This window comes from Natrix helvetica (genome assembly GCF_964273705.1).
Source record: "Natrix helvetica genome assembly, chromosome: 5".
Taxonomy (NCBI): Eukaryota; Metazoa; Chordata; class Lepidosauria; order Squamata; family Natricidae; genus Natrix; species Natrix helvetica.
Window position 1 is genome coordinate 52,009,194 of NC_138551.1, and position 23,774 is coordinate 52,032,967.

At 35.9% G+C, this 23,774-nt stretch overlaps 1 protein-coding gene across 2 annotated transcripts in view; it reads right to left on the minus strand.

Moving 5' to 3' along the window:
* Positions 1-23,774, minus strand: part of ARL3 (ARF like GTPase 3) — a 31,892-nt gene that overhangs the window by 5,891 nt on the left and 2,227 nt on the right. For both annotated transcript variants that reach the window (XM_081953991.1, XM_081953990.1), the window contains exons 2-5: positions 16,595-16,738; positions 13,910-14,026; positions 5,206-5,256; positions 3,799-3,984 (exon numbers count right to left, since the gene is read on the minus strand). In XM_081953991.1, the coding sequence (XP_081810117.1) occupies positions 3,799-3,984; positions 5,206-5,256; positions 13,910-14,026; positions 16,595-16,738 (498 nt within the window). The remainder of the gene's footprint in view (positions 1-3,798; positions 3,985-5,205; positions 5,257-13,909; positions 14,027-16,594; positions 16,739-23,774) is intronic.

A 23,774-nucleotide genomic window follows, 5' to 3' on the forward strand; every position in this document is an offset into this window, starting at 1 on the left:
GGAAGAAGAGATATTTTTCTTTGTATTTTTAGAGAAAATGAGGCTACTGTGTAAATGAAAATGATTTCTTATTTAAAGTTTATATACCTATACAAAACTATATATATATTTCTGGTAGCTCTCAATTGATTTTTGTTGATTAAGATTGAATGATGAGACTTTATTATTTGTTAACAGATAAAAGATGAGATATAGGATGAAGAGATTTTTGGTTGAAATGTTAGGAAACATGTTATGTTACTGAAATTGTTTGAACTTTTCTTGATCAAAGAGGAAGTCTTGAGTGAGTGAAAGAAGGATGATCACACCTAGGTTAATTCTGAAGGAGGAAAATGCTCTAAATTTATATGCAGTTATATGAGAGGCAAATGGTTTTTATATTTAGTCAAATTCCTGTGGGGGAGAAGGCTTAGCTGGGAAGGAAGTAATTCTGCTGACTTATCTTTCTATGAAACTATTTTAAGCTGCACTGAAAGAAATATCAACATATTTTTACAGTTCACAAATGAAGTATTTCAAAAGGCTAGAAATTAAACTAAAATTAATTTTTGCCTCATGTACTCATTATTTAGGTATTCATTAAATGAGTGCAATGAAGATTAAATACAAACTGATCCTGCAAATATCATTCTAAACTAAATTCACTGTTAAGATCATCTTTAAAAACACTCCTAAAATTAAAATAACCTTTATTATTACTTTTTAGTGTGAGGGATAGGAACTTATGATACAGCGTACTCAAATTTTACATTTTCTGTTAGTGGCATAAAAGAGAGAAATAAATGGAATGCAAAATGATAATTAGCATTTTAAAGAGGAACATACACTTTGGGTGGCTGGATGCAGCTGGAAAAGTGTTATAATTATCAAAGGATAATAGCCTAAAACTTCAAATCATTGCTCGATATAACATGAATACCTTACATAATTCAACTGATGTGATCATTGTATCACAAATCAGAATTACAAATCACTGCATTAAACTATCAGGAAAATCTTCATATTTTAAAGGTACAACAGAGTCTATATAATTCAGATCTGAGTGCAAAAAATAAAAATTATTTGGGTCAAACTTATGAAAACTGAAAGGAGACTTTAAAAATAATTTCCCTGTTTTCAGCTAATTACCAACTTTGATAGAAAGCTGTAACTTAAATAAAACTCTATTTTTATTACTGTAAGTTTATCTGTTTATAGATATGAAATAAGAATTGGAAGAAGAGATATTTTTCTTTGTATTTTTAGAGAAAATGAGGCTACTGTGTAAATGAAAATGATTTCTTGTTTAAAGTTTATATACCTATATAAAACTATATATATTTCTGGTAGCTCTTAATGGATTTTTGTTGATTAAGATTGAATGATGAGGCGTTATTATTTGTTAACAGGAAATCATTCTGCTGACTTTAAGCTGCACTGAAAGAAATATCAACATATTTTACAGTTCACGAATGAAATATTTCAAAAGGCTAGAAATTAAACTAAAATTAATTTTTCACCTAGTTTTTCTTCAAAAAAACTTTTAAGAGCTTTTAGTATCACTATTCCTGGATTAAAAGACTGCACAGTAGTTGAATTTTAAGCTTGCTTTAAAATCTAATAAAAATATCTTCCGTTCCACTAGCCAGATCATCAACAACAGTTTGCTTTGTGACCTTTTGAAGTTATAACGGCAGTGAAAAAGGTGATCTGTGACGGTTTTTCACACTTATGATTATTGCAGCACCCCCATAGTCACATCATCAAAATTCAGACATTTGGCAACCGACTCATATTTACGACAGTTACAGTGTCCCGGGGTAATGTGATCACCTGACAAGCAAGTCAATGGGAAAGCTAGATTCACTTAACAACTGTGTTACTAACTTAACAACTGTGGCAAGAAGAGTCGTAAAATGGAGCAAAAGTCACTTAACAACTGCCTCATTTAGCAACAGAAATTTTGGGCCCAATTGTGGTCGTAAGACGAGGAGTACCTGTATACATAGATATATTATTTCAAATTTTAGTTTGATATCATAAAATGTGATGCATGCAAGAAATGAAAACACACACACACATGCTTAGAACATCCGGTAAGCATTATGTCTGCATAGGGCATGTTAGATACAGTGGCAGCAGAAGAATATGTCTGTCCTTAGCATGTAACTTAGTTGAAGACAAAATGCTATGTTGCTTATCTGTCTCAAAGAGTTATTCATCGTATGTTTGATACAAAGGGGAGTATTTTTTCAGATAAATCAAGCATTTTAAATTAGAAATAAAATATTCTAATATTCTACAAGACATAATGAACAAATGTATTTCCTGTTTAAATTAACTTTGATTTTGGCCTCTTCTAGGTAAAAGCTTTTTTCAGCATATGTTTTGACTGGATCACTTGTTGAAGCTCATATTGTAGATGATGGGAAATGTTTGGAAACTAAAAAACAAATGCCAAATGAATGTCGACATATTTATATAAATGATTCATAACTTTGAAACTGATAAATGCACAAAATACTAGGAACTGGGGACAGAAAACTGTTTATAACAAAGCGAGGCAACAGTAATCTTTGTAACATTGTTTAGCAGAGAAAAGTTGGCCTCAACAATAACAATTCTGTGATTTTTGTCCTGTGACATTATCAAGCATAAATATTAAGATTTGAGGAACAACCACTCAGCAGATTCAAGATAAGATGAACAGAAATCTGATTTGTACAAGTATGTTTTCCTAGGAATAAACTTTGTTGATTATATTAGGATTTAGTTTGATCAAACACGCGTAGAGTTAAAATATTATCCTTCATCTTATATCTATTCAATTCTTCAGTTTATGTTGAAAGACTTTAATAGAAACATAATGATTAATAATACATTAAAACAGGGATCGCCAACCCCCGGTCCATGGACCAGCACCAGGCCGTGCAATGCCTGGGATGAATGGGGCTTTCTGCCATGCTGCTGGACTGAAGAAAAAGGAAGGTATAGAAAAGGAATGGAAATTGGAATAAATAAAAGGTCTTTACTTCCCCCAATATCCCAATGGTTTTCTGTTTGTTAATGAATATGTTATGCATATTAATGGAGCTCTATAAGGGCCTAATCTTCAGCTTTTGAAATTGCCTGGTCCATCTTGTTATGGTCCAGAGCGCATCCCATAATGACTGAATTCTGAAAAGTAACTGAGAAAAAAATGGAGCATCATCCTGCATTTTAAATTCCCTTCCAGCACACTTTTACTGAGCCCTATTGTCATAAATCTTATTCTTGAACTCTTTGGTGATTCTGCCTAATGCAGTCATGCACAAACATATGCACATATCCTTTTAATAGGGCCAAACCAGGATTGTAGAGGGACCACTTACAAATACAGAATGATACGTACATATTTACACTGTATATAATTTTACACAATATAATATGTAAAAGCTTATTAAAGAATTATTGGCGGCAAAAAGAAATGAAGGATGGCTAAATAAAAACTGGAACAGCAAACACATTATCCTTAAAACTAAATTGGAATATAGAATGTAAGTTGTTAAAGGAAGTAAATAATTACTTGAGAACAATCAAACAAGAATGGGGATGAGATTATTGAAGCAAAAATATGAATTAGTGTGTGATTTGCAGTGGAGAAATCCATCATACATAGAACCTCCCTCTTGCCGAGTGAGTTAAAAAATTACATTTTCTCTATTATGCATCTGGTTCGCAGCTTACACTGAAAACACAAGGATGCAAAATAAGAGGAATGTCTATCTCTTTCAGATCAGTAGAAAAGCCATTCTGCCAAAATAAACATTGTCTCCTCACCGACACGCCCTCTCCTGTCAGGGCTGAACAAGACTGAATCTGCCAGACTCGATCCCGGATTGTGTGCAAGTTCAGACCCTCTGCAATTTCTGCAGCGGGGGCTGCCGTCAGTAAATCTTGTTTGTTTGCAAATATGAGTACTGGAACGCCACTTAGTTTTTCTTCATCCACCAGCTCTGCTAGTTCCTGAAATCATAAAGACGTGTGCAGAATTTTTTATAAAATGAGCAAGATTTTTTTCCCCTTAAACAATTCTGGAGAAATATTGTAACGTAATACTTTATTGTAGCAGTATAGATGCTAGAATAAAGAGTCCAGGTATGTAACATAAGCAAACACAAACACCACAATGTAAAATAAGTTTTTCTAAAATTATAACAGAGTATAGACTAATTGCCTTCAAGGCAACAGCAATGGACTGGCATTCCCAACCCTCAAGCGATTAGTATTTATGGAACAGCCAAAGTAATATATACAAGCATAGTTATAAGCTGAATTTGCCAGTGGAACAGCTCTTAAAAACAATTCATTTTAGCCTACAAATGCTTCAAATTCTGCAATCCTAAATATAAATTTTAAAGTTTGATCCAGTTTATTCATCCCTAATATATGGATCGTTAACACAACTTTTTTTAAAAAATGTAATCTTCATCAGGCAGTTTTGATTACTAAATGGAATACTGAACAACCCTGTACACTGGCCTCATGTACTCGTTATTTAGGTATTCATTGAATGAGTGCATTGAAGATTAAATACAAACTGATCCTGCAAATATCATTCTAAACTAAATTCACTGTTAAGATCATCTTTAAAAACACTCCTAAAATTAAAATAAGATAACTTTTGTTGTTACTTTTTACTATGAGAGATAGGAACTTATGATACAGCGTACTCAAATTTTACATTTTCTGTTAGTGGCATAAAAGAGAGAAATAAATGGAATGCAAAATGATAATTAGCATTTTAAAGAGGAACATACACTTTGGGTGGCTGGATGCAGCTGGAAAAGTGTTATAATTATCAAAGGATAATAGCCCAATACTTCAAATCATTGCTCAATATAACATGAAGACCTTACATAATTCAACTGATGTGATCATTGTATCACAAATCAGAATTTACCAATCACTGCATTAAATTACCAGGAAAATCTTCATATTTTAAAGGTACAACAGAGTCTATATAATTCAGATCTGAGTGCAAAAAATAAAAATTATTTGGGTCAAACTTATGAAAATTGAAAGGAGCCTTTAAAAATAATTTCCCTGTTTTCAGCTAATTACCAACTTTGATAGAAAGCTGTAACTTAAATGAAACTCTATTTTTATTACTGTAGGTTCCACCTCAAAATCTGAAAAAAATTCATTGTGCTATATCCCTATTTTCAAAAGCTGTGACATACTTACTTGACCAGTTTCTTCAAATCTTTTTCTATCAGCACTATCAATGACATAAATCTAGAAAGCAAATAAGGAAAACAGGCTTAAAAATTCAACTGTACGATGCCATTCCACAGACAGTATATCTATAATAACAAGTTTCTGCAATAATAATCTCTCAAAAGGAAGTAATTGATGCCTGTTTAAATTAATGGAACTTGAAAAAGGGCAAAAATCAGTCTAGGATAAAATTGTCAGCCCTTTTTTTAGTGTTTTGTAACACTTTTTTCAGCTGTGAGAAGTATCTGAAAAAACACAGAATTCTCAGAGGGAAAGACTGTAGCTTGGCAATATTAGGTATAGGGAGAATAAATATACAGGGTTTTGCTTAATAAGCGATAACTTACCAATGTACCTGTAATCACAAGTTGTGATTACTGGTACCTCACAACCCATTCTTTTTGTATCTTGGCTTCTGGCCTCCTTTATGTTTTTTGCCTCTCTGAATAATTGGTGTCTTGGGGGGGTAAGGAAAAATGAGTGCAGAAAACCTCTGACTCCTGGTGTTTATTGGCTGCAATCTAGTAGAATTGAGCCCATATTTTAACCACCATAAAGCATTTAAATGACGTCTTTCCAATTGTAAGTTAGGATCTCAAGACAGACAGACAATCATGTCTTAAGCTGAGAGATAAATGACAGCCTAAACACCCACATCTTCCTGCTATACAAATAGGAGCACTATCTTCCAGGTTTTTTCGGATTAAAAACTATAGTTACTAATTTAAGAACAAATCTGAATCCTAAACTATGTTATGAGGTTCATTTAGGATTCTGGTTTCCTGTAAAACTAGAAAGTGTTTTGTCCCAGTTCAAAGTTAAAAGATGGGGGGGGGGGGAGATGATGATGATGATGGCAATGAACTGAACGAAGACTAGTATATTTAAGACTGTTATGTATGAAAAAGCAAATGGCTTGTGTTTGTGGGCAGTTTCATTCAAATTTTTGGTTATTGGCCAAGCTAAGCTGATATAATCCTTTGAAATGTATCCTGGACATCAAGCTTGACAATTTTGTCATTCTAGGTTGTTTAGTGGTTGCATAACTGGTCATGGGAGCAATTTATATATATATCATCCCAAAGACAACATTTATAATAATGACATGCTTTTATAGTACTGATGAAACATTGGGCTAAGCGTCAAGAGATAGCTATGTTTGCAGAACACCTCACAAGATCCCTGGAGCATCTGACTGTCTCTAGGACTTCTCATCTAAGCTTAACTTATGAGAAGCACCTAGCTAGAACTGGAGAACGCAGACCTAATGTCAACAGCACAGTGAACAGCATTGCATCAAGCAGGATACATATGCATTATCAAATCCCTACTTCCATATCTAGAAGGTTTTATGCCAAGCAGCTGCAGATGTACGTCTGAATATGCAATCATTCAAATATACACACCTTTATTTGTTCATAGCTTCCAAATAGCACAGGTGTGGGAGACTGAAGTATCTCCCATTCAAACACACCTGCGTGTTTATGAATGTGTAATCACTTCATGTGTTAAAAATATTCTTGGAGGGGCCTCTCACTTGCGCAATGTTCTTCAACTCTGAGCCAAAATAGGCTTCTTAGCTAGCATGCTGTCGGTTTACAAAAATCCCTTCAAGGCAAACCAAACTACTGTAATGTAGCCCCTAATCCAGCTTTCCCTTTACTATAATAGTGGGTTAAAATGGAATAGCACAAGAAATTATGCCTTTGGGTTTAAAATCTCAATATGAAGGATGTTTGGATAAATCGTTTTTGAAAGAAAATTGTTGTGTGTAAAAAGGTAAACGGTAAAGGTTCCCTTCGCACATATGTGCTAGTCGTTCCGGACTCATCTCCATTTCAAAGCCAAAAAGCCAGTGCAGTCCAATGATTTCTCCGTGGTCATGTGGCCAGCATGACTAAATGCCGAAGGCACACGGAACACTGTTACCTACCCACCAAAATGGTCCCTATTTTTCTACTTGCGTTTTTACATGCTTTCGAACTGCTAGGTTGGCAGAAGCTGGGACAAGTAACGGGAGCTCACTTTGTTACGCAGCGCTAGGGATTTGAACTGCTGACCTTTCTGATTGACAAGCTCAGCATCTTAGCCACTGAGCCACCGGGTCCTTTGTTATGTGTAAAAACTGATTTTATATGAATTTGCTCACTGTGTTTGTGTGTGAGCAATGTCAGTTTTCTTTTTAAACCTCTTAGATTGAAGGAATTTAAACACATTTCTTTGCTTCATAATAGCTATACAAGAAAGAACCGATTAGAGGTTAAAAATCAGTATCTAATTAAAATATTTATAGGATAATTAAACTTGCCAAGATAAAATATATATTGTTAATCACATGCTATTTTGTCCACCTAGAATTTTGGCATCTATTACTCAAGTTACAGCCATACTTTACTTGAATAGATCATTCATACGAATCATCCAACTATTGCATGGGAATATATTCATTCCATTGCTGCTAATTTACCAACAAGTAACATCCTAAACGTAACAATAAACTTGTACAGAATCTACGTAAGATCAGCAGTGAATTTCTTTTGTGATCTAGAAAGTCTTTCTTTGAAATAAAAAAAATCCTTAGGCAGCTTTCTTCAGCACTAATGCTAGTGTCAAGTTGAAAAAGTTCCGGTTCCGGCGGCAGCGGCGACGGGCAGCTTTTTGCCCGCTCCGGCTCCCCGGTGGGCTTCCCCACTCCTTGGGGGGCACAGGACACCCCGCAGAGGGGTCTTGCCGGAGGGGCGGCATCGCGGGGGTCTCCTGCAGCGGCGGCAGCCGGCGGGAGGTCTCACGCGCGCCCAAGGCACCGGGGAGCAAGATCGGAGGGCGCTTCGCGTTTCTGCGCCTCGCTAAAGCCGACCGGAGAATGCAACAATAGAAGGACGCAGCTGCGGTGCGGTGAGGTTGCTTCTCTCTTCACTCCCTATTCTGCACGAAGGATTATTCAGCTTTCTTTAAAACAACTTTCGGAGCAAGTTGGAGGCGCGGCTGGAGGGAGGGGTTTTCCCCCCCCCCCTTGGACAAGCGGTGAGGAACAATTTTGCTCTCAGCCCCCGGGGGGGGAGGAGGGGGGAGAGCCAACGAATGAAGCCTCACCCAGGTTGAGATGATTTTCTTTTCAATTTAATTTTATATATTACTGTGATTTGAGGACTTCTGGAACTTTTTTAAAAACTTTGTTATGCCTCTGTGCCCAAAACTGGCAGGGCAAGATGGCACACTTCCGTTGTCTTTATGAACTGTGAAACCTGACTCCACCTTTAAAATTCAGGCTTCCGGTCTTTGTCTCCGTGTCTCCCAGAGGAATCTCTTGTGGATTGGTATTTTTTGAACTTTCTAGGGGAAACTTTTCATCTATTGCCAGACTTATTAGAGAGATTCTCTTCTGCCTGGTTCTCCTGCTCCCGGAACTCACCTGGCTACCCTTCTTTTCTAACTGTTTATCTTATATATGGACTGAACTTTTAACGTTATAAAGGATGGCATCCAAAAGACCACCTCCTGGAAAACCTGGCTTTGCCACGTCTGCTCCAACATCTGCAACATCCAGTCTAGCCACACAGTCAAAGATAACAGAACTGATGCAACCCAAGACTACAGAGATGGACTTTCAACAAATGCTTCAACAAATTTTACAGGGCCAGGAGGAAATCAAGAAACAGCTAAGGGAAATGAAAGATGAAATTAAAGAAAATCAAGCCCAAATTTATAAGAACTCACAAAGACTGAACCTTGTGGAAGGGGGGGGGGTGGAGGAGGTGAAGGGGGTGGTAGAAGCTGTGCAGAAAGGGAACAAAGATCTTGACATCCAACAGATGAAATTAGAATTTGAGAGAATGTCCTATTATCTTAGATTTCAAAATGTTATAGAAGAAGATGGGGAAAACATAAGGGACATCATGACAAACATCCTGGCTGACTACACACACAAAGAAAAACAACAGATGGGATGGGATAAAGACCTGGTTTATAGAGTGAACTCAGCTTATGCTAGAACACACAATGTACCCAGGGAGGTTCACATTAAATTTCTTAGAAAAAGCACAAGAGATGAAATTCTGGGTGTACAAAGGGGGCAAGCATTGACATATCATGATATGGAGATAACCATTCTGAAGCAGATCCCTAAGAAGATTAGAGAAAAAAGGAAGAATTATTCGCAATTAGCGAATAAATTATACCAGAAAGGGGTGTGGTTTAGATGGTTGATGCCTGAAGGTATGCTGATATTCTGGGAGGAGACAAGAATCAGAATCAATTCACCCATAGAGGCGCAGGCCTTTATGGAAAAAAATAAAACACTCCTAGAGAAAACACCAGACATTACAACGGACACGCAGGACACGGGAGGGGCCAGAGCTCTGCCAGTGGAGGGAGATGGGGCAATAGCAAGAAGACTCAGATCACAAAAATAAACAAGAAAATCATATTATTATAAATTGACCGAAAGTGATAATGGAATTATACTTGGATTTTATACTGTAATGTTTAATCTGATTGAATTTAGTAATAGAACTAATATGCTGATTGTAATCAATTATATACCAATGCATTATATATAAATGTATACTATGGGTATGGAGGGAGGGGCGCCTTTCACATTTTGCAACTGCCAAAATTTGTAGACCTGTCCATTTACCCTTTTCCCTATAAATGTTGAAAACCCAATAAAATTTTATTATAAAAAAAAAAGAAAAATTATATTCATCAATCCTTTGAAAAATTCTCTCCATTTTTACATCTATTTTATATTTAGTTGTTTGGACTACCCCAACTGCTCTTCTTTTCTAGATGTTTGAATATTTTAATCCATGGCTTCCTTTTTCAAATAAATGTTGATATGTTTAATTGAAAATAGTATAAATATCAGCAATTATTCTAAAATTTACCTTCACTATGGTTCAAAAATACAACTAATTGAAATGATGCAGCATTAAAGTTCCAGACTGGGCTGTTAGTCACTGATCCACTAACAGCCCTTGTACTTTGGTTATAAACTTCCTACAGCAAAATATTACCTTTAAGTTGAAACCGATGGGCAAGGATAAAAGTGTTAATATTCCCAAGCAGATCAACAACAATACAAGAATAAATTCTGCTGCAATCATCCTGGTACTGCCAGCAAAACTCTACTATTGGTAAACTGCTGCTAGCAGAAATTACAAAGTAGAGGGCAGCAAATTATTTATCTACTCCACTTTCTCATATGATTTCAGAGAATCTAGAATCCATGGATTTACATTTGACAACACTACTACTGCCAGAATATTCAGCCTGTATTTTTAGCATTACATTTTCCAGAGAGTTGTTAGGTTTGTTGGCTATAATTAAAATATGTGACTCAAGGAATTTAAAAAACTGTATATTTATTTCAGTAAAGCTTTTATGGTTATACTTGGTTTCATCAGATGCATAAAGCTTTATTCTGAGTGAAGATTGTACAAATAATAAATAGTAATAAATAGTATATCTGACAAAAATAAAAATAGGACATGCCGATAATGGTACTTACCTCTTAAAAATGACAATTTTAAAAAATAATATTTGGCTGTGATATCAGATATGCCTGCCTTGGTAAATTGATCTACAGTTTAAAAACATTTTTTGCCCATTATTGTATTGTATTGTATTGTATTATTGTACGATACTGTAGTCAGACATTTTCATCTGAACCCAGATGAAAGCATGGCTTACTTTATGTTACCATATTCAGCCACAATTATATGTAATGAATGAATCTGGATCCATGGTTCTCCTAGCTCCCACTTTCCACTGAGCAAAGAAATGGGTTAGTAGAAAGATGTGAAACAGAGCTATCTGAGGAATAGCATTTCCATTAGTCTAGCTTTCATTTCATCATAGTTAAGAAATTACTTGAGATCAAAGAGGGCATTACAAAAGATTCAGTTGTCTCTGATTTGGGGACAGTGGCACCAGCCCCAGTTGGCCACTTAATTTTATTATAAAAATAATAAAATTATTTAAAATAAAGTAATGAAAAAAGGTCAGAAAGCAGCAGGCAGCAAATCTTTACAAGTTGGCTTGAGCTTTTGGCCATAGAAGGAGTAGTGTTCAAATGGTTTACCTGATTTATGGATTACTGGCAGCTTAGTCTACTATTAATGCTGAGTTAAATTCAGTCTTCTTTCTATGAATATGGCTTTTGTCTGTTTATTCCATGGTAACAGAACACAATCTCTTAATTGCAGCTGAACTAAGCATAAACTAGTTTCGCTACTCCCTTTGTTAGACTCTTAACATCTATCGTCTGGTCTCACTGGATTTCCCCCCTACTGAATTATCAGAGAATTCTGTTTGTGCTGCTGCTGCTGCTGTTTTACAAAAGAAAAATGTTCACCTCACTCTGACACTGATATACCTGTACTAACTGGAATGTCTCTGCAGCAACATATTGTCCTGATAAGATCTGAACCATTCTTGGAAGTTTATGAGCTCTCCATGCAGGCCTCCTCTTCACCAGGGTACAGAGTTGATTTGGTTTTATAATTGGCAAACTTCTCCTTTCCCTGCATTACTCTCCATTCTTACTTGGAAATTTTTGTTCGTAGACAGTCTGACTTTAAACTTTTTAGAGAAGCTATAGATTGCTGTTGTTACCCTTTTCTCTTCAAACTTATGCTGATTTGTAACATAGAAATGCTCTGGTAGTTTTCTGCTTTTCTGGTTCCAGATAGTCCTCCTTAACAATCATTCACTAAAGTACAGCTTGAAATAACAACTGCCTTAAAAGGGTGTTTATGACTTGTAAAGCTCTTCCAACCATTGCAAAATACTGAATCCCCGCTTCCCCCTTCTAGTCACATGACTGTGATCTGGGTGTGTGGCAACTTGTTTGCACCTACAATTGGTTGCCAAGTGCCCTGCAATCATGTGATCATTTGTAATCTTCTCTACCGGCTTCCCCAGAAAGTCACTGGGGAAGCTGGCAGGGAAGATTGAAAGCTGCTGTCATTTACTGAGAGGACTCATATTCATCTCTGGGAGCTGGCTGAAAAACTCCCTGTCAAAAGATTTCAGCTCTGTGCAAGCTGAAATCTATCTCTCCATGCCTATGCAGCACCTGCAGAACTGTGAGAAAAAAAAGGATTTTTAGCTCTGTAACTGTTGCCAAAATCCAAACAGACATGTGGCTGAAATTCTTCTCTCCCTGAAACTTTGTCCCTGTAGAGCTGCAGAAAGCATCATACCTGCAGAGCTGCAAACCGCTCTGTGTCTGTGGAGTTGCGGGGAGAAAAGGATTTTTAGCTCTATGTCTGCTTGGATTTTGGCTGCTGAAATACAAACAAGCAAGGGGCTGAAATCCTTCTCTCCCACAGTTCTGCAGACACAGAGCTGCAGGGAGCTCCATGCCTGCAGAGCTACTGGGAGTTTCATGTCTATGGAGCTGCAGAGAAAGATTTTTAGTTCTATCCCTGCTTGGATTTTAGCTGCCAGTAAAGATAAATGGGTTGCTTTGCACACAGTGGTGTGACAGTAAACAAGCAGAGCAAGCTAAGGCCCCCCAGGCCTCCTGGGCCTAGTGGGGCAGGGAGCAGTCTAAGATGTCCTGGGCTATAGCAGCCTTGCATCCCACTGCAGCACAGCTCCAACTTGTGCTCGGTCTGTACTGGGACTCCCAGGGCCACACGCATCGCCGAGGCACTGCTGCGCTCCACTTTAAAAATTGTGCTATTGTTTAATGTCCACAACTGGAAGATCAAGGATTGAAATCATTGAGTGAAGCAGTCACATGACATCTCGCTTAATGATGGCTTCATTCAACAACCAAAATGCTGGTCCCAATTGTGGTTGTTAAGTGAGGACTACCTGTATGTTTTCTACAATAAATACATAGATGGTCTCTTCCTCACTGGATATTACTTCATGCATTATGCATGTTTTTTGCAGCAGTGAATCAATGAGCAACTTTGTAACTGATAGTAACTTCTTCTGTTAATATTCAGGAAGATATGGACTATCTGCCAGGTCCCAAGGATAATATGGGTTGTCTGCCACACCAACTTTGGATTCTCCGGCTATTCTGGTTCTGTGAATATCTAGTTTTCTATCTAAATTAAATACTATTGGATTTTTTATAGGAAGATAATAGGAATGCCACATAAGGCAAGAAACTATTTCTTGGGCTCAATTTGCCATCTGTAATAGGAAATAATGCTACCTTATTTTAAAGAGCTGTTGTCGCAAACATCACCATAATAATTAACACAAATCTGACAATATTGAGTGAGTGGCATGTGGTGGTGAAGATACCAAAATGGGAACAGCTCCTTAAAATGTTCCTTTCCTATGTGAAATTCAGTTGTCTATTGCAAATATTTCATCTCTGTTTTAAATAGCATTCAAGAAAAAATATGGGTACGAATGAAAAGATCCCACATCATAACTCGATCCATTCTTTTCAACCTGAAATATCACATAATTTCAAACAGAAGGCAATATCAAATGAAACTATCAGGTACTACATGGCTGAGTTAAAGTAGTTAAGAATAAAAAGGTTTTAAAGCTTTCATAAATTGACATATACATACATACTTGCTTTACAAAATGCACTTCCTGTCTAGTACAAAATAAATGGATGTATTTAGCAGCAACATATCTTAAATTTAAAGTCTCTGTGTTATCTAATGTACCATACAATGTATCCAATGCTTACCAAGATATCAGTGTTCTCAAAATAATTTCTCCAATATGGCCTGATTTTCCTTTGTCCACCAATATCCCACACATTCAACTTGAAACCTTGGGCTTGCACACTTTTAATGTTAAAACCCTATAATAAATAAAGTTAAAACAAAAACAAAAAAAACCATGAGTGGATACAGTACATGGCTATAGTTTCATTGACTCACATCTTATATATTGCAACCCTGGAAAATGTAACAAGATAAAGCCTATATCGCTATTCAGATGAATTGACTGTAGGCAAGGTGAAGGATATAGTAGTAGCCTTGCCGAGTCGGGATCTATTTATGTCACAGTTAAAAATATATATGTGGCAGCTTATAACGAGAAAGGAGGGGCACACAGGGAAGTCAAAGAATAAGGGGAAAACCAAATGCCTCTGTTCTGAAAGCCAAATCAAATTGGCAGGTTAATCAGAAACAAAACTCTGTACATGACTTCATGTAAGAAAAGTAGAAGCACCAGCTAAATTTCTGAAAGACCCATTTCATCAATTAAAGCTCCAACTGAGAGGTTGTGCAACTAGAAAAACGAGAAGTGGTGCAGACTGGCCACAAGCTGCAGCACAATACAAGGGATGGGTTCTAAGCTTAGAATCGGAGAGTGGATTTTGCTTTGAGGCTTGAGAGGATTTCATCAGCAAATGCTTGCAATCCAGACGTAGAGTACAAATCTCCAGCACCCCCTGCTGGCATTTCTGAGATGCTCATAATTGGGTATCATTTGAGACTTCACTTGTGCAAAAAAGAAACAAAAAAGCACCTGAGTTATATTACAGTCTTCTCTTTTAATGAATATACTACATACAACATATGTACTCTATATCTGGTAACATATGAATACAAGTAGTATTCAACTTACAACCATTCATTTAGTGACCATTTGAAGTTATTGCGGCCCTGAAAAAAGTGACTTTTCAGGCCTACAAGTTAAACTATCCCGATGGTCATGTGATCAAAATTCGGACCCTTCGCAACAGGTTCATATTTATGATGGTTGCAGTGGCCTGGGGTCACCTTTTGCAACTTTCTGACAAGCAAAGTGAATGGGGAAACCAGATTCACTTAACAACTGTGTGACTGACTGAACAACTGCAGTAATTTAATTAACAACTGTGGCAAGGAAGGTAATAAAATGTGGCAAAACTCACTTTGCAAGACATTTTGGGCTCAACTGTGGTTGTACGTTAAAGAGTATTATATATATAGTACTCAACAGCACAACTAGACCAAAGGTTCTTAACACCATTGCTCAAAGGTCATTTTGTAGCCATTCTTTTTTTTTGTCATTATGAATCAATTTTTTGGTGAAAAAAAAAGATAGATCCTGCTGCAAAGACCCAAGGGAAGTTATAAACAGATGATGTTGTCAAGATTCCCTTAAATTATGGAAACAAAGCAAAATGATTGCATGATAATCTCATAAATCACACAATGGCATCTGTAAATAGCAAGCAATTATGGGACCATAGAGTTGGAAATAGCCATTGAAGGCCATTTAGTCCAACCACCTGTTCACTGCAGGAATCCAAATTAAAGTATCTCCATATAGATGAATGTCTAGCTTCTGTTTGATTATATCTAATGAAGGGAAACCCACCATTCAATGGTGATCATTCTACTGTCAAACTGGATTTACCAGCTCCTGGGCACATTATAACATCTATGTTTTTAAAAGTTTGATTTAACAAAATTAAAAAGGAAGCAAGTATACTTCAAATTCAAGAGCTACCCTAACCTTTATTTCCCACAATGATCCTAAACACCACATAGGTTTTTTAGACATTCTTAGAAATAAAGCTAGTGATTGCATCTGTAATTCCAAACTATTTGGAAATTTACTATCTGCCCAGTAATTTTTATCAGAATAAGCTAAGATGGGCTTGATAAAGAATAACTTAAAGACTTGAGAAAATGTCACGGTGTAACCTTATCAATCTACTTTCTGAGAAACAGTTGTTTGATAAATTTTAATATCAGTTGGAACATTCTGTAAAAGGGTAACCCTAATGGCAGCCATTAGGGTTTTTTTGATTACCCATGACATGTGCTAAAATGTTAAATGTGCCACTGACCTAAAAACTTGTGGGTGATATTTCATCTTTTAAACAAGCACTAATATGGGCTTTCTACCTTAAGAAAGGTTATTTAAAAAATACAAACATTTGTCTCTAAATACGTTTATGTACATATATGTGTTACCAGTATTACAATTTCAATGGAGAAATTTGTGTATTCAACCCTGACACATTAATATTTTAAAGTGTGACGCAGTGAAAGGTAAAGGTAAGGGTATGTGTACATGCCATTATCACTATATTTCTATTTGTATCATAATAGAATGCTTCTCTTTCTTAGATTACATTCCACTGTTGTTTCATGACCTAAAAAAGAAGGACATTTCAAACATTATTGGCTATTATGGATTTCAAAATCATAATTCAAATAACGGATGCTGCCATAATTTTGTAAAACAAATTGTGCAGCTTGAATGGGATTCATGACTACTTGTACCATTATACCACTGACATCTGGAAATGGAGTTGTATGCACATCCAATGTAAATGCATTTTTGGAACTCTTTGCCAAACGTCAAGATATAGTCTTATATTTAATCATGGAATATCTGTCACATCAATAATACCATCTTTCGTTACCTGGGTTGGAGTAATATGGGTGATATCTTCAGATGCCAGTTGTTTCAAAAGTGTGGTTTTGCCTGCATTATCCAATCCCAGGAGCAGGATCCTAACCTCCTGGTCTGGTGCACTCTTCAATTTACGCAGAATTGATAGTAAGCCCTGTCAGTGAAATAGAGAGGAAACTTGCTATTTCAATCATCATCACGAATACCTATTTTTGGAAAGTACATATGCTATTCCCAATGTATACTAAGCACTGCATGTTAATAAATTATACAGTTCCCTAGCTACAGATTCATAATATATGATTCAAAAATCAGGGAGAAAGTATCCCCCAAATGGATAAGATTATAAAAAGAAGTAAAGGAATAAAATCTATTCATCAATACCCTATTTATTATTTTAAAATAAAACAGAGTATTAAGAAGGAACACCTGAAACAAATTTAATATTTATTCATTTCTTAAATAAAGGAGGACAAAAAGGAATTGTTGTATATAGAAAAATCATATACATTTTCTTAACAAAAACAGTGCCATATATAACAATCAGCACAAGAAAGTGGAGATTTTGTAAGAGCATTAATATTTCACGAACAAAGGGACTGAGGTGAACAAAGAGAAAACAATTAACATTTTGAAAAGGGTGAAGGTATGAAGAAAGAGGCTATAAGAGGCTATTTGTATACAGAACCAGAAAACCTGTGACCTCTTAAATCAACCTTTCAGACATATTTCCTTATCATATGCCTCAATGCCCTCAACAACAGAGTTTCTAATGTACTGCCTTCACTGGAAAAGATAGGATACATGCAGAGATGTATCTGCCTTGCAAACAGTCCTTGTTGAACTACCATATTTTTTGGAGTATGACATACATCCCCCCCCCCCAAAAAAGAGGGTGAAAATCTGGGTGCGTCTTATACATTGAATACAGCAATTTTGGCTTTCTGAAACCCCGCCTCCTTCACAAAAATGGCCGTACAGAGGGTTTGGGAGATCTGCAAAGTGTTCCTGGGGGGCTGGAGAGGGCAAAAACGAGCAAAAAATGAGCCGTTTCTGTCCACCACCACCCCCGCAGCATTCTACAAGCATGCCCCTTTTTGGCAAAAAAGGGCCCATTTTCGCAAAAAAATGGGCTGCTTTTTGCTCATCCCCCCCCCCCAAGGAGCACTCTACAAGACTTCTAAAGACTGCATGCCCCTATTTTGGGCAAAAACGGGCCATTTTTTGCTCATTTGTGCCCTCCCGCCAACCCCCATGAACACTTTGCAGGTCTCTCAAACAAAAAATGAGGTGTGAAAAGGGTTTGGGAGGTCTGCAGAGTGCAAAAACTTTTTAAAAAAATTTACCTCTTCAAAATCTTGGGGCGTCTTATACTCCAAAAATATGGTATATAGCACAGTCAAACATCAGCACAGGAAAAAGTTCATGATATTTTGTATTATGGCATAAATGTTTATGAGCATTTTTATATTATAAAATATTTTATAAAATTTGACAAATTTCAATTCCACAAGAGTCATGGGTCCTGGATTGTAGACACATTCTGTAAGTTAGTCATTCTGAGGTACCCTGGTTCCAAAATTCAAACATTGTTGCCTTAGGATGTACTGTTTCTCCCAGTTGAAGGTTAGGGAAATGAGAATTTTAGTAGTGTGGTATGTGTGTGTGCACATAAACAGACAAGAGAGGAAAATAAGAGAAATGTATCAATATGTATAATTTATAAATCATGTGACATTGCTAGAAGTTATATTTTTAAGTAGACTAAATATTATGTTTTTGCTTGCAATTTGATCCTTTAAAATCAACTGATAACAACCAGAATAGAAAAGAGCACACATTTCAAACATTATAGAACCTTAAGACACTAAAAATGAAAATACAAAGAAATGTATTTTTAAAATTACTTTTTTAATTTGATATTTTTACTGTATGGATCTGATCTTTCGTTGGAAGCCTACATAAATTGTAATAGAATGCCAGGCAGCAATAAACCATATCACTCTCATTTTATTTCCTGCCAATCTTAAAGTTACCTATACCCATTGAATTTGAGAAAGAAGCTTTGTTGTACATGCATAGGTGGACCAATAAACCTATCCTTCAAAAAATGCTGAATAAAGCATCTGCAAAACCAGGATTCTGGTCTCCCTTGCAATCAGACTAATAGCAAGCATAGAGGAAAATCTCTCTGCATCCCATGCTCTCAATGAGTAGAAAAACATCCATAGAATATCAGCTCCAAAGAGTGGCATTAATAGAACTGATGTCAGGAACAAGAATGGTTTGGGTTGCCTGGTCCCTCAATCAGGATAGCAATCAATTGGTTTACCTACCCTTAAGGAAAAAATCCAGAGAAGTTGTGGTTCCAGTCTTCCTGGCACAACACTTCCAACACAACACTGAACTACATTATAAAACAGGTACTAAACCTGGTGACCAGGTGGTGCAGGCCCACAGCAGACCTGTCTGGTTAATCAGAGCTGAACACAGCATTGATCCTGTCTGTATCATGCCAAACCACCTCTTCTGTGCATTTTGCACTGTTTGCATGAAAGTCTAGTTTCAGCATAACATGGAAAAACTGCTTTCACGTCAATTCGAAAGCCATCTTCCAACTGCAGTGGGTTCACAGTGACATAGACATGTTATCAACAAATGGCAAGTAAAGCATCTGTTCCAAGTAAGGGCTCTATTCCAAGTATTTGATGAAGTGAACAATGAAAGCATATGTTGAAAAAAAACATATCGAGAATTGCCTTTGCTGCATTCTAGACAATTCTCTAAAAATACTGTGGAATAGTATGAATGGAATTCAAATTAAAGGAGTAACATCATTGAAGGCAATCTAATAGCTTTACTAATTGCTACTCTATTTGGAAATAAGTATTGTTAAATGTTTACATAGCTGCATCCAAAATAATAAAAATATTTTTTTTCTAAATACTAACATAATACATAACAGCACTTTCCATCTCTTTTCAGGACGCTCAGGCTTTTCATTCTTATCCTTGATCTGTTGATTGGTTTCCTAACTAGCATCAGAGCCAGAACATTAACTGATCCTGCTATTCTTATCCTAAGACTGTGACATCATAATGGAAGGAACTACTAACCACTCTTCTAAGTGGGAAACCTTTTCACTACAATTTCTTAGTGAAACATCTTCCAAACTTTACAAAAGCTGTCTCTTCTGTGTAGAAAGAGGTTTGCAACAAGATCTAGATGAGCTGAGGTGTGACTCTGATTCTGGATTGATTTTTATTTCATTCTCTTCTACCATTTTAATTCTGCTGCTTGATTTGATTCCGACTTCTTCAGTATGGGCTGAAGTTTGCTTTGGACTATTATTATACTTTAGTCTTATTGCTTAGCTAAGACACTATTTAAATTTTAGGAACTTTAAATATATAAGAAGTTCCATTCTCTAACATTTCAAAATCTATTTCAGTCTTTTTTACAGCAGGAATGCAGAGGCAGACAAGTAGAAACAAGAGGCTTGAAAACATAGATAGAGGTATATGACTCATAAAGGCTTGAATTGTTAGAAATCAATATTCTCAGAAATGTAAGGAAATAGTTCAGTTCCAACTATCCATTGCAGACAACCTTTTTCCATATTAAAGTATATGATTTATTAAAAGTATATTCCCCCTATACATGCAATGACTAATCTGTCTAATCAAGAGGACAATTCTGCAGAGCTATGAATGCAAATTAATAATTGAAGTTTATATACATTCAGCTTGGGAAAGTAACTAATGGGGGGGGAATCAAACTAAAAGTACAGGTGAAATTCAAAAAATTAGAATATTGTGCAAAAGTTCATTTATTTCAGTAATGGAACTTAAAAGGTGAAACTAATATATGAGATAAGACTCATTACATGCAAAGCAAGATAGTTCAAGCCGTGATTTGTCATAATTGTGATGATTATGGCGTACAGCTCACGAAAACTCCAAATCCACCATCTCAGAAAATTAGAATATTACAAGCAAACAAAAAAATAAGGATTGTACAAAGAACAGTATCGGACCTCTGAAAAGTATAAGCATGCATATGTACTCAGTACTTGGTTTGGGCCCCTTTTGCAGCAATTACTGCCTCAATGCAGCGTGGCATGGAAGCTATCAGCCTGTGGCACTGCTGAGGTGTTATGGAAGACCAGGACGCTTCAATAGCGGCCTTCAGCTCTTCTGCATTGTTCAGTCCCATGTCTCTCATCTTTCTCTTGGCAATGCTCCATAGAGTCTCTAGGGAGTTCAGGTCAGACGAGTTTGCTGGCCAATCAAGCACAGTAATCCCACGGTCATTGAACCAGGTTTTGGTGCTTTTGGCAGTGTGGGCAGCTGGAAAATGAAGTCAGCATCCCCATAAAGCTTGTCTGTGGAAGGAAGCATGAAGTGCTCCAAAATCTCCTGGTAGACAGCTGCATTGATCCTGGTCTTAATGAAGCACAGTGGTCCAAAGTCCTCTTTTCTGATGAGAGCAACTTTTGCCAAAAGCACCAAAAACTGGTTCAATGACCGTGGGATTACTGTGCTTGATTGGCCTCTCCATTCTTCCTCCATACTCTGGGTCCTTGGTTTCCAAATGAGATGCAAAAGTAGCTCTTATCAGAAAAGAGGACTAGATTAGTTTCACCTTTTAAGTTGCATTACTGAAATAAATGAACTTTTGCACGATATTCTAATTTTTCGAGTTTCACCTGTATATACTGTATATGTTTTCCCCAACAGTCATCATAGCTCAAAATTTTTATTTAGGTTTAGCTTTTAATTAGGATACTCTATTTCACTTATGGCAATCCTGTATATTTATTTGATCCCATAAGCACCTCAAAATGGTATACAAGGGAAACTCTCTTTGTTCTCATGAAACAATTCTGTGATGTAGATTGTACTGATAGTGACTGCTCAAAGTGACTTAAGTTTCCACAATAAGGTTGGATCTGAATTGTAATCTCTCTAACCTAACCACAAACCTTAGTGAATATACTTCACTGGCTATAAGGGACACAGAAAAAAATCCTATATAAATATTAATTTTGGTCACAATTTTAGCAGAAATAAAACTCTAATGTAATTTGGTCCCATTTAAGTAAATATTAAATGAAAGTGCTAAAAACATGTCAGTTGCTAGATCTACAGAAATAAAGTTAAAGACTGATTTCTATTTAAACCACCTATTTAAATCTAAACACCTATTTAGATTTTGCAGTCCTCCCAAAGGGCACACTGTCCTTAAAATTTATTTCATAGCAGTTATTTTATCTTGACTGGATAATTTTTATTTTTACTTTGAAAGAAATGAAGTGGTGTACTAGTTGCAGATGTTGGATTAAGAGTGAAAAAAAACCTAGATTCTAGACATTCCTTAAGTGTAGAAACCAGCTGTATGATCATGGGCTTCACTTATCCTCCCAGACCAAATTAGCATCAGCCTCTGTTTGATAAATTCCATGCATGGATGACTCTGTTGATAAAAAACTAGACAAACAAATGGTACTTTAAAGAAATCTGTTTCACTTTATATAGATATATATTATTTATACAGATAGGTATCAGGGATATTTTTGGTAAGTGGGAGGTATTTCTTGTAGGGCATTACTAACACCATTTTGTTATTTTTGAAGATGGTATAACCAAAAACTACCTAATGGGAAAAATCAGTAGGAATTATCCCATTTCATAGCATATTTATGTTTGAGGAATACTTTTAAAGAAATATTTATTTTCAAATTATAATCCATGTCAACTAATACAGAAACAGAATTTGAGAAGAGTTCAAGAGAAAAAAGTAAAAAAAAATATAGAATGAATTCTTTTAGGTCAAATATAGCCTTTCTAGCACAATGATCTGTTTCCTTTACAGCTGGCCTACTCAAATGGCATATTTGATAGGCCAAAGCAGGAAATGATAGCAATAGCCCTCTCCAGCAGCTTTCCAGTAATTAATATTCAGGGGGACCCATATAGCTGATATTATTTAGAGCCATTAGAAGATTTAACAACCATTAATATGACTAATCTCCTTTTAGTTTACAAGCACCTCATCGTGTGATAACTGATAGCTTAAAATTATGTGCTATGTGAAAAATTGCATTCTTTTCTCACACCTGCTTCAATTATCCCTGAAGTTACCCTTTTCCTGTACTTATTCCAACTGTACAACATCCTCTTTTTAAATAATTAGAGCCAGAATTGTACAGAACTCTAAATGTGGTCACATCACGGATTTTTCTAAAGTATATTATTGGTAGTTTAATTTTCAGTAATCTCTCACACTGAATTCAATTTTTGTTATTTGACATACATTTAATGGGTTCTCTAAATTGCAGATAATTTGGTGATACCACTTAAAATATGGCACATTTTTCAAAAAATATCTTAGTATTTATTTTTTTAATTTAATTTGAATATTAACATAATTTGCCTTAGATTTTCAGAGTCCTTTTCTCAAAATGGACTTTCTGAAAAGAAACAAATGGTAACTATTCAAGAAGATACAGTATAAAGAATATATTCAGCTTCTCTGCAAACTTAAGCATATTTTAAGTGCCTTATTCCTATCCGTTTCCAAAAAATAGATTTAGTCTAAGATTTGTTTTTTGGTTTACTTCAAGGTTTCTTTGCAAAATAATTAAATTTCTGCAAAAAAGGCCCCGAGTTTAAGTTTATAAAACAGGCTTCCTCAGTCTGGTGTCCTCCACATTTGAGATGACAAATTGCAAAAAATACAAATAAGTTGGAATTGTTGTCCCACTACCTGGGGAAATCATCATCTGGAAACTAGCTCTTGGCACACGATATCCTTTTAGTGACCTTGTTTCAATTTCAGTTGATGATTAATGTAAAATAAAAGGGAAAATGTTTATTTTCTCTTCACACAGATGTTCAGCTCAGCTTCATATGTACTTACTTATCTTAACACATGGTCACCTGACGATTCCACAATTTCAATTTTAAAGATCTAAACCAGAGTATCTACTTCTAAACACAGATTCTTTTTTAGTATGAAATGAATACCATGCTGAATATTATGTACAAATAATAAATATTAGAAGCTCATAGACATGCTTTAAATGAAGATGGTCCAAAGTTTAATTCCTTGGTATCTTCAAGTAGAGCTGGAAGAACTCCTGGCTGAAATACTGGAGAAACATAAGGCTTATGCAAGTTGAATCTGTA